Below are 12,066 nucleotides of genomic sequence, written 5' to 3'. Positions count from 1 at the left end.
CTTAACCGACTTACACATAAATTCAAATAGTGGCTCAATAAAATTTAGAATAATTTAATTTACTATACTCACTAGGAAGTTTTTCACTCTCATTTAGGTCCTGATCCAGCTTCTCCACCTGCTGCTCTAGTTCAGCCCGTCATAAATATGTCTGCTCCAGTTAATGCAGTGCCACAACTGATTCAGACGTATAAAAGTAAGTGTGAAAAATATACATATCTGAGTGTTACATAACATTTAGATGTTCAAAGGCTTTTTTTTTCAAAATAGACGATAAAAGTTAATATTTTCAAATTCTAAACACATCACATCAATAAAATAGTGCCACATAAAGAAGAAATGTTACGTCACTGTCCTAACTAGATTCTTTAAACTTTCAAGGCTTTTACTTTCAATCTCAATTTGTTTCTGTTTTTTCTTTAACTAGACTACCCAGTCCAAATCTACCCTCCAAATGCCATACCTCAGACAGCAGGACCTGGACAGTTTTCTCCAGCTGCAGGGCTCCAGCCACAGAATCAAACACTTCCAGTTCAGACAGTCATGAATCCATCTGGTCTGAGTAATCCAGCACCTCACCAGGTTCCGTCATATACAGGTGAAAGAAAAAAAAATTATATATATATATATATATATATATATATATATACTCACCTAAAGGATTATTAGGAACACCTGTTCAGTTTCTCATTAATTCAATTTTCTAATCAACCAATCACATGGCAGTTGCTTCAATGCATTTAGGGGTGTGGTCCTGGTCAAGACAATCTCCTGAACTCCAAACTGAATGTCAGAATGGGAAAGAAAGGTGATTTAAGCAATTTTGAGCGAGGCATGGTTGTTGGTGCCAGACGGGCCAGTCTGAGTATTTCACAATCTGCTCAGTTACTGGGATTTTCACACACAACAATTTCTAGGGTTTACAAAGAATGGTGTGAAAAGGGAAAAACATCCAGTATGTGGCAGTCCTGTGGGCGAAAATGCCTTGTTGATGCTAGAGGTCAGAGGAGAATGGGCCGACTGATTCAAGCTGATAGAAGAGCAACTTTGACTGTAATAATAAATAAAAATGTTGCCTGGTCTGATGAGTTTCGATTTCTGTTGAGACATTCAGATGTTAGAGTCAGAATTTGGTTCCATCATGGCTTATTACCACTGTGCAGGCTGCTGGTGGTGGTGTAATGGTGTGGAGGATGTTTTCTTGGCACACTTTAGGCCCCTTAGTGCCAATTTGGCATCGTTTAAATGCCACGGCCTACCTGAGCATTGTTTCTGACCATGTCCATCCCTTTATGACAACCATGTACCCATCCTCTGATGCCTACTTCCAGCAGGATAATGCACCATGTCACAAAGCTTGAATAATTTCAAATTGGTTTCTTGAACATGACAATGAGTTCACTGTACTAAAATGGCCCCCACAGTCACCAGATCTCAACCCAATAGAGCATCTTTGGGATGTGGTGGATCGGGAGCTTCGTGCCCTGGATGTGCATCCCACAAATCTCCATCACCTGCAAGATGCTATCCTATCAATATGGGCCAACATTTCTAAAGAATGCTTTCAGCACCTTGTTGAATCAATGCCACGTAGAATTAAGGCAGTTCTTAAGGCGAAAGGGGGTCAAACAGAGTATTAGTATGGTGTTCCTAATAATCCTTTAGGTGAGTGTATATATATTATTGTGATCTCATAAGGAAATTAACTAGATTATTAAAACTAAAAAAGTTCATGGTTTTCAAACTTTATTGATTATTGTATTAAAGTAGGCCATCCAGTCCAAATCTACCCTCCAAATGCCATACCTCAGACAGCAGGACCTGGACAGGTTCCTCCAGCTGCAGGGCTCCAGCCACAGAATCAAACACTTCCAGTTCAGACAGTCATGATTCAATCTCCAAATCCAATGCCTCAGCCAGGACAGCACCCTTATCCTGTGGGAGGTTATGTGACACAGGTTCCTCCACTTGCAGGGCTCCCACAGGGCAATCATCCACCTCCAGTTCAGACGGTCATGAATCCATCTAGTCCAGGTAATCCAGCAACTCACCAGGTTCAGTCATATGCAGGGAGAAAAAATAAATGACATGTGAATGACATATTTAGATATTAAAATGTTCAACTAAAGGCTTTTCTTTCAATGTACAAAAAAGTTAACAATTCTCAAGTGTGCTTTGTTGTCAGTTCATCCAGTGACATAGGAAGGAGTACATCAATACAAACGAGGACACCAATCAATAAAACCAAAAATGGTGATTATTTTCTTAAACTAGGTCATCCTGTCCAAAACAACCTTCCAAATCTCATGCCTCAGTCAGAAGGTGGAACCATAGAACTTCAGTCAATGACTCAACCACCTCCAGTCCAGCCAGTCTTGAATCAGTCCGGTCCGAGTAATCCTGCACCTGACCAGGTTCAGCCATATGCAGGTAAACCTAGAATAAATGTATATCTGAGTGTTATTTAATATTAATATATAAGAAATGTTACTTACTTTGAAGTTGGAAGGAAGTTAAGCTTTAACAACATCAAATTAAATTAAGTTAAACAACTCAACTGAAGTAAAAAATCCGTACTTCCCAAAATAAACTATTAAGTTCATATTTTCCTATGCACAGTTGAATAGTGTGTGTGTGTACTTAACGAACATCAATGCTTTAAAGACGATGCAACTCTAATAAACCTCCTCACAAACGTCTCTAGCACCTGCAGTTCCTCCACTACTTCTACTTTATGGAGCACCCCCCGGTCTCGAATACCTCGTTCAGGTGGGGCTTCCCTTTTTCTTCCTATAAGTAGATCTTTCTGGAAGTTTAATGTCTGGTTACTACCAGGTAATTTTTTTTGTGTGCATTTCAGATTGACCAGATACTCGTTCACCAAAAAATGGGATGTATTGAGAGTGAGTCGTCTTCTATTAGTTCTTTTTCATTTTTATTAAGTGTGTTAAGAGCAATATCAGTGTTTGAAAACATATGTTAACACTTTGATTTCTAAAAGATTGCATACTTTCACCCTGTTTAAACATAAGAGATATTTTAATCTGACAAACTATGATCATACTTGTCTACAGTGATTACTGGCTTTGAGACTAACAACAAGTTTGAGATCAAGAACAGCATCGGGCAAAAGATCTACCTCGCCAAAGAAAAGAGTAACTGCTTTGTGCGTAATTTCTTTGGTCCAGCACGCGGGTTTATAATGAAAATTACAGACCACATGGACCAAGAGGTCATTCATCTGGAAAGACCAATGCGCTGCTGCATGCAAGAGGTAGAACAGACTTTATCAGTCTTATCAAGGTTAATGTAGCAGCTAAATAAAACATTTTAATGCCAATTTTGAAAGGAGCTCCAATATACTAGGCATCGGGACAAAGAAACCGACAAATCATTTTTTGACCTAGAATGAAATATCATTGGAATCAGTAAAATTATTTAGTTGACAATTTACATAATTGTTAATTAAAGATGGCTATGGATCAGCTTTCACCTATGTGACTTAATAACGCTTAAAAAACCTTTGTAGACCCACACAATGTTGCTGGCTGTTTTTTCCTAATTGTGCAATTAAAGGTTGAGGATAGCGATTTGAAGGGCTAATTTGAAACTAATCTTGGTATTAATGGGGATATGATATGATTTAGTTGTTGAATTTTTAAGGACATACTGGCACGCAGCTGTGCAGGGATTTGAGTTTATTTTTTTATGGGACAGTGGTACAGGGGTTAAACTGATTTAGCATAAGATGGACAGCACTCTATTTTTAGCTTTGTTTACACACACTTCTTGGGCATGTGTCTAACACTATTTGAGTTATTCGATTCACTATTACAAATTCCATACTTTAGAATCCGAATTTTTTTGTTGTCACTTCTACACAGCCACTTACCCTGTTCTTCTTGTGCAAGTAATTTAAATGTACTCTTAAATCTGCTATACATTCCTAGTCTGTGATAAATATTGGAAGTTCATTCAGAGCTGATATTATTAACTTTTTTATTTTTGGGGGAAATTAATTAGACTTGTCATTGTATAAATAACATCAATTAATAAAATATCAACAGTATGCAGTTGTGTTAAAATGTATAGTATTATAGTAGTGATTGTTTGAACTAATCTCTCTTCATTCTCTTTCCTTTTCTCCTCATAGGACATCATGTTCTTTGATAAAGGTGGAAATTTATTTCTAAAATTATTAAAGGGGTTTTAAAATCCCTTCCTTTTTTTAAAAATTATTTTTTTATAATGGGTATGAATTTAATAATATCCCAACATTTTCCACCCTGTCCCTGGCTCTCTAACTGATAGGCTCAATTTTTGTGTGCTTGGCATTTTTTCTCTCTCTCTTTTTATTTTGATTGAGTAGAATTTTTGTCATAGGAAATAATGTCGTTTTTTTTTAAGAATACAAAAATATGTACCTAGGTGCTTTATTGCATTAGTGGAAGGAGATTATAAGAGGAAAGATGCAACACAATATGTTACATATACACATATATATAATATAAATTAATCTTACACATGTTTAACTTAAAAAAAAGTTATGTTCTTGTCTGTGTACTTCTTCACCCCGTCACAACCTGCATGAACAAATGGCGCTTCTGGTGTAGGGCTGACTGTTACATAAGTTGGCCCTGAGCCCCATTTCCCCATTTGAGGGAAGTCGTGGCCTGGTGGTTAGAGAATCGGACTCCCAATCGAAGGGTTGTGGGTTCGAGTCCCGGGCCGGCAGGAATTGTGGGTGGGGGGAGTGCATGTACAGTTCTCTCACTGCCCTCAATACCACGACTGAGGTGCCCTTGAGCAAGGCACCGAACCCCCAACTGCTCCCCGGGCGCCGCAGCATAAATGGCTGCCCACTGCTCCGGGTGTGTGTTCACAGTGTGTGTGTGTGTTCACTGCTCTGTGTGTGTGCACTTCGGATGGGTTAAATGCAGAGCACAAATTCTGAGTATGGGTCACCATACTTGGCCGAATGTCACTTCACTTCACTTCACTTCACTTCTAAATGTATAATTTACACACTGTCCTTTCAATTAAATTGACACATTTATCGCTTAAAGTTGGATATCTTCCTTTCAATACAGAATTGTGACTCATTACCCCTCCAAGAATATATTGTTTTACATAATGATTATATATATATATATTTTTTTTAACATTAGCTCATAGAATGTTGAGTGCAAAAAAAATAAATAATAAACTAAAATAAAAAAAACAATAAAAATTCCATGAATTTGTTAGGGTTAATGAGGTAATATGCAGCCAATTAAATACCCATGTTTTCTGTTTGTTTGTTTTTGACTTTTGGAATGTATTTTCTGGAATGCCATAAATAAATTGCTAATATTATTTTGATTACATATTACATGTGCAAAAGGTGGTCTTATATTAAAACAAATAAATGACTTTTTTTAAACAATATAAGACCAGTTCATTAACTGTTACAAATTGGACTTTCACAACAAAAAAGCCAAAGTCTTTTACCACAACTTGCTAAGAATAAAACTTTTGAAGGAGGCTGATCTAAAAGTTTTGAAGCAGTCAGCTGAGGTATCTCTTTTTAAATATGTTGGTCACTGAATTATCTAATCACACTGGTGTGATTAATCAAATATCAAATATATTATTTGGCTATTTTTGTCTTTTGGAAGCTGCATTTAAAATCCACTTGGCTCGGACACTTTGAATGGACATGACGCCTCTAAAGTTAGTGATAATGTCCGTTCATTTCTAGCTATATAACGTTAGCAATAATTTATTCGCTGTTTGAATAACTGTGGAAAGGAAATGTTATAGAGCCTAATTATACATTTTCATATGTTTTTACTAAATTGTAATCATGTAAGGACGGTTTGCCATCATTGATGGAACAATGAATTCTGAATTATACCACCAAAAGGAAAATGTGGGGATGAGGTGGGATAGGATTAAGGTTAGGGGCAGGTTTGGTATCATGGTTAGGTTTAAGGGGTAGAGTTAGGGTCAATGGTGTAAATATTGATGTAACTACAAAATTTAATTGTAAATGTACAGTATTTTCAAATATAAGTACAATGTAAAAACATGTACATACACAATACATGCATTGTATCCAATTAATAATTTAAATGTAAGTAGTAAATTAGGACACATTACAAAGTGGATCCAAAATGTTTTAGACTATTATGCCCACCAAAATTAAAGGTTAAATGCACATTAAACCATGAAGTCAGGACCCAGTAGAATCATATTAGACAGGGGAGGGTTACAGAACATAAATCAACAAGACTTCTTGTCGAGCCGGTTCATGTTGTGAAATGAGTGAAAAGAATGCAACACTTCTGTAGCATTTAATTTTGTTTTCTTTTTTAGGCATTGCACCTTTCTTTTGTTTTTGCTTCACCTTTAGCCATCTGGTTCCACATGATATTGATCATAATGCTAAATACAGATATCTAATCCTTACTGATGTGTATCATATATATATATATATATATATATATATATATACATACTGTATATATATCTTTGAAGATGTAAATGATGTAAAATAGTGCTTGAAAGTCTGTGAACCCTTCAAAACTTTCTATATTTCTGCATAAATATGATCCACACTTTCCTGAACGTTGACAAAGAGAATCCAATCAAACAAATGAGACAAAATATATACTTCCTCATTTATTTATTCTGGAAAATGATACAATATTACATGTGAATGGCAAAAGTATGTGAATCTCTAGGATCAGCTGTTAATTAGAGTCCATCTGTTCAGGGGTGTTTCTGATCAGTGAGACGACTATCAGGTGTCAGTGCGTGCCCGGTTTTATTGGAAGAACAGGGATCCATCAAAGTCTGATTATGTTTGTAGATGTGAATTATGTCATGAAAAAAGGAGATCTTCAGGAAAAAAGGTTGTTTTTGCTCATCAGACTGAAAAAGGTTACAAAACCATCTCTAAAGATTTTGGCCTCCACAAATCTAGTCTATAAAAAAAAATCTGTAAAATAAACGGTAAAAAAATGGTAGCTGTGGTTGCCAGAATTATACCGTAAAAAATATGGTAACACCATTTTAGGTTTAACAGTTTTACCTTAAATTTACAGTTTAATACTGTAATATAATTGTTATACTTTTAAACCAACTTATTAAAGTACTGAAATCTGTTTTGTTTCTTTGTAATACACTGGTAACCACCAAAAGCAGGAGGTGATGAGAAAGTCATGTAATAAAACAAAGCCCAACACAAACAGCTTGTAAATAATAAGATGCATAGAAGGTGCACAGTGTCATTCACACAAACACTAAACACCATCATGGTGAGACTCATTAAACTGAAATATGCAATAAACGTTAATAACGTTAATAACATAAAAAAAAATAAGAGGAAACATATTTATTTCAAAGAAAAAACATAAAATTCAAACAAAATTTGAAATGCAACGCAGAGAATTTCTGGGAATGTCAGTTTATGGTTTATAAATTTTACAGGAAATTACTGTTAACCATTTAACAGGTTTGTACTGTAGCATTTTCACAGTTTTTTACCGTTAAAATCACAGTAGTTTTTTTTTGAGGAAATTAGAGACCATTGTTACCCTCCCCAGGAGTGACTGACCAAGAAAGATCACTTCAAAAGCAAGACGTGTAATAGTCTGCAAGGTTGGAAAGAACCCAAGTGTAACGTCTAAGTAACTAAGGCCCTTTCTCACATTGACTAATGTTAATGTTCATGATTCCACCATCAGGACAACACTGAAAAACCACGTTGAGCATGGCAGAGTTGCAAGAAGAAAGCTAAAGCTCTCCAAAAAGAACATTGCTGCCCATCTGTAGTATGATAAAGATCATGCATAAGACAGAGGGCTATTAGAGAAATGTTTTGTGAATGGATGAGAACAAAATATAACTTTTGGGTTTAAATGAGCAGCGTTATGTTTGGAGTAAGGAAAACACAGCACCCATCTGTGAAACACGGTGGAGATAGTATCATAGTTCTGGCCTGTTTTGCTGCATCTGGTCCAGGACGGCTTGCCATCATTGATGGAACAATGAATTCTGAATTATACCAGCAAAAGGACTGAATCTCAAGAGAAAGTGGGTCATGCAACAAGACAACCACCCCAAGCACAAAAGACGTTCTACCAAAGAATAGTTAAAGAAGAACAAAGTTCATTTTTAGGAATGGTCAAGTCAAAGTCCGGACCTTAATCCAAAGGAAAAGTTGTGGAAGGACCTGAAGCAAGCAGTTCATAAGAGGAAACCCACCACAGAGTTCAGTTATTCTGTATGGAATGGGCTAAAATTCTTACAAGTCGTTGTTCAGGACTGATCAGCAGTCACAATAAATGTTTAGCTTCAAAGATTCACATACTTTTGCCACTTACAGATATGTAACACTGGATATTTTTTTAAATAAATAAATGACATACTGTAGTGTATATTTTTGTCTAATTTGTTTGATCAGATTATTTTTGTCAACTTGGACTTGTGAAAAGCTGATGATCTTCTGGGTAACATTTATTTAGAAATGTAGAGAATTGTGTAGGGTTTACAAACTTACTAACTCTCTGATCTCTAACTTTTTTGCGATAGTGAATGAATGGCAGGTGTTTATAGCCAGCTAAACTCCAGGACCAAAGTTGGAGAACCCTGGCATATTGTTGTTTGAGTCTTTACTTCCAAGCTGTGGACCTGGTTCACAAATATAAATGTAAAACAACTTTTCCCCCTCTGATTCTTTATTTTGGCATTCTGATTCTGACACGCGCTGTATGCAGTGGACCAATCACAACAGACTCCCAGGCTCCTCTGCTCCTTTTTTTTTTTTCTTTTAGTCTCAGACAGGTTTCCAGTAATTAAGGTCAGGTTCAAAGAATTTGACATGCATTTATGTCAATGGCATGTTTTTATGTTAGTATGTTGTTAGTATGGCATGTTTGGAATTAAATGCCTCACTCAAAAGTAACTTATGAAGGTTGTCACTGGGGCGGTACCTTTTCAAAAGGTACAAAAGGCACTAATACATGTACCTCTAAAATACTAAAATGCACTCTTTAGGGGTTAATAACCCTTACGAAAAAGTAGTATACTTCAAATTTATTTTACTAACTATACTTAAGTAAAGTTCAAGTATATTTTTAAGTATACTTTATGTAGCAAGTATACAAATATCAGTGTTCTAGTAGTATACTTGTAAGTGTACGGCTTCAATACTCCTTGGGACTAAATTGGCCCACTCTCTAGAATATAAAAGTATACTTTTAAGTATACTTTAAGCATAAGAGTAGCAAACTTTGAGTACACTACTAGTTTACCTCTATGTTTGTAGTTTGTACTTCAAGTATACTAAAAGTGAACTTATAGGTATACTGATAGTTTACTAATTAAATACTTTGTACACTTTGAAGCATAGTTTCAGTAAACTACTAGTTTATTAGTTTTATACTACAAGTATACTCGTGTATATACAAGAATATATGTTTTGGTTAAGTGAACTTTACATCATACAGTAAGTATACTACTATGTCCCTATTTAGGTTTGAAATTGTATGTATTTTGTTATATAAATATCTGAACATACAAAACATCCAAAGAAAGAACAGGGTATCTGCTTGTAAACAATATATAAATATATATATATATATATATATATATATATATTAGCTTCATGCATTATTTTTTTAAACACTTTAATCTGGGTAAGTTTCATAAAAAAAAAAATAAAGACTTAACATTTTAAACAAAAAGCTGTAAAAAGACTATGAACTGGATTCAGAATGATGATCAAAATGTAGATGGAGCCGATCAACTCCCCAAACCTTGACTGTTATTGTTACCTCATCATCAGTCGACATTTTATTCCATAATGTTACAGTTTTGGTGCTGTTTCATGTCAGATGATCCTGTGACAGGTGTTCGTATCTGGTGTTTCTTTTTTCTTCTTCACTTGTGTTTTTTTGAAACTTCTGTACAGAAGATGTGTACTCGCGCCCTCTACCGTATAACAATGAAAACACAGATTCTAGGAATATACCTCAAATATATTTAGAATGTTTGTAAGTATAAGTCAGCTATACTTAAATGTCATTTTAAGTAAATTTCCGAGGAATACATAAAGCCCATTTCTGAGAAGTACATAAAAAGTAAACTAAAAGCCTACTTTTCTATTTTTAGTTTAGGAAGTATACTAATAGCACACTTGAATAAACTTCTTTTTCGTAAGGGAAGGTACAAACATGTACCTTTTGAAAGGGTACTGTCTGCACAGTGACAGCCTTTGAACCTTTTTCCTGAAAGTGTAGCATAGGCTACAAATCCGAGAGAAATCAAGCACTGGCCAGACATCTTGTAGCTCAAATGCTTCAGGTTGAGTTTTGAAGACAGCAATGTTTCCCTAAGTTGTTGTCCCACTATACAGCAGAAATATTGCTAGTAGAATGAAGTAGATCCTGTACATTGTAACTCTTTGAAAGCCTTCTCTCAAACATTTGTGTTACTGTGACACATTGTGGTTGTTTTGGGTACAGCAACTCTTTAAGGTTCTTTTAAGTTCCCATTGGAGTTGTGTCTTCACAGGACATATATTTGTAAATCAATATTCTACGATTTGAAATCTTATTTTAATGTCAAGTTGTATTACAAGCACATTTAACTTAAAAACTGCATGACTGCTTGATCTTCAAAACTTATGAAAACATTCCCATCTCAATGATATGTAAGCATTTTATATGTGCCTCACTTTAAATATGTCCTTGCCATAAATATATGCATTTGTATACCTTAACTTTGATACTTTGAGTCAATATGGACATTTTTTATTACCACACTAGTGAAAACTGAGATGTATCTTTATGGAAAATCCTCAGCATGCTATTTTCCAAAATCTGTTGTTTTAAATTCCAGCGTACGAAAAACAGAAAACAAAAAACCAAAAAAAAATGCATGTTACTTTATTGAACAAATACAAATATTTCTAATACTTCATATGTATTTTAGTGATGTCAAATTGATTAATCACGTTTGTTTACATAATATGTGTGCACTATGTATATTTATATGTATATATAAATACACATACATGTGTACATATATGTATGATTTATAATATATATAATTATATATACAGTTGAAACCAGATATTTACATACACTTCAGAAAAAAACTAAAAATTTTATATCTTTACTGTCATACATTAAATCAGAGTAAACTTTTTCTGTTTTTGATCAATAAATATTAACATATTTTTTGCATTTGTTAAATGTCAGAATCGAGCGAGGGAGAATTTTTATGTATTTTTTTTATCACTTTCATCAAAGTCAGAAGTATACATACACTTCCTTAGTATTTGGTAGAATTGCCCTTCACTTGGGCCAAACGTTTTGGGTATCCTTCCACAAGCTTTCTACAATAGTTTGCTGGAATTTTGGCCCACTCCTATTGACAGAACTGGTGCAGCTTGGCCCAAGTGAAACAGTTTCAGGTTTGTAGGCCTTCTTGCTCGAACTTGCCTTTTCAGTGCCGCCCATTAATTTTCTATGGGATTGAGATCAGGGCTTTGTGATGGCCACTTCAATACCTTGACTTTGTTGTCCTTAAGCCACTTTGTAACATATTTGGAGGTATGCTTGGAGTCATTGTCCATTTGGAAGACCCATCTGCACCCAAGCTTTAACTTCCTGGCTGATTTCTTCAGATGTTGCTTCAATATATCCACAAAATTTTCTTTTCTCATGATGCCATCTATTTTGTGAAGTGCAGCAGTCGCTTCTGCAGCAAAGCATCCCCACAACATTATACTCCCACCCCGATACTTCACTGTTGGGATGGTGTTCTGAGGCTTCAAAGCTTCGCCCTTTTCCCTCCAAATATACCGTTTATCATTATGGCCGAACAGTTCAATTTTTGTTTGGTCAGACCACAGGACATGTCTCCAGAAATTAAGAATTTTGTCCCCATGTGCAGTTGCAAACTGTAGTCTGGCTTTTTTATGGTTCTTTTGAAGTAATGGTTTTCTCCTCCCAGAGTAACCTTTTAGCTCATAGGTACAGGACTCGTTTTACTGTGGATAATGACACGGTCTTA

General features: G+C 35.3%; 1 protein-coding gene across 1 annotated transcript; it reads left to right on the top strand.

Annotated features, from left to right (window-relative positions):
* The first annotated feature begins 1,812 nt into the window (after positions 1–1,812).
* On the top strand, positions 1,813–7,754 carry LOC132098644 (phospholipid scramblase 1-like). The gene is made up of 6 exons (XM_059504722.1): positions 1,813–2,034; positions 2,275–2,430; positions 2,705–2,769; positions 2,861–2,903; positions 3,075–3,274; positions 7,731–7,754. Exons 1-6 carry the CDS (start codon positions 1,887–1,889, stop codon positions 7,752–7,754), a joined length of 636 nt encoding a protein of 211 aa, XP_059360705.1. The 5' UTR covers positions 1,813–1,886.
* The last annotated feature ends 4,312 nt before the right edge of the window (positions 7,755–12,066 follow it).

The sequence above is a fragment of the Carassius carassius genome, chromosome 2, assembly GCF_963082965.1.
Source record: "Carassius carassius chromosome 2, fCarCar2.1, whole genome shotgun sequence".
Taxonomy (NCBI): Eukaryota; Metazoa; Chordata; class Actinopteri; order Cypriniformes; family Cyprinidae; genus Carassius; species Carassius carassius.
Note: the sequence above shows the minus strand (reverse complement) of the source record. Positions and strands in the feature narration are given on the sequence as shown.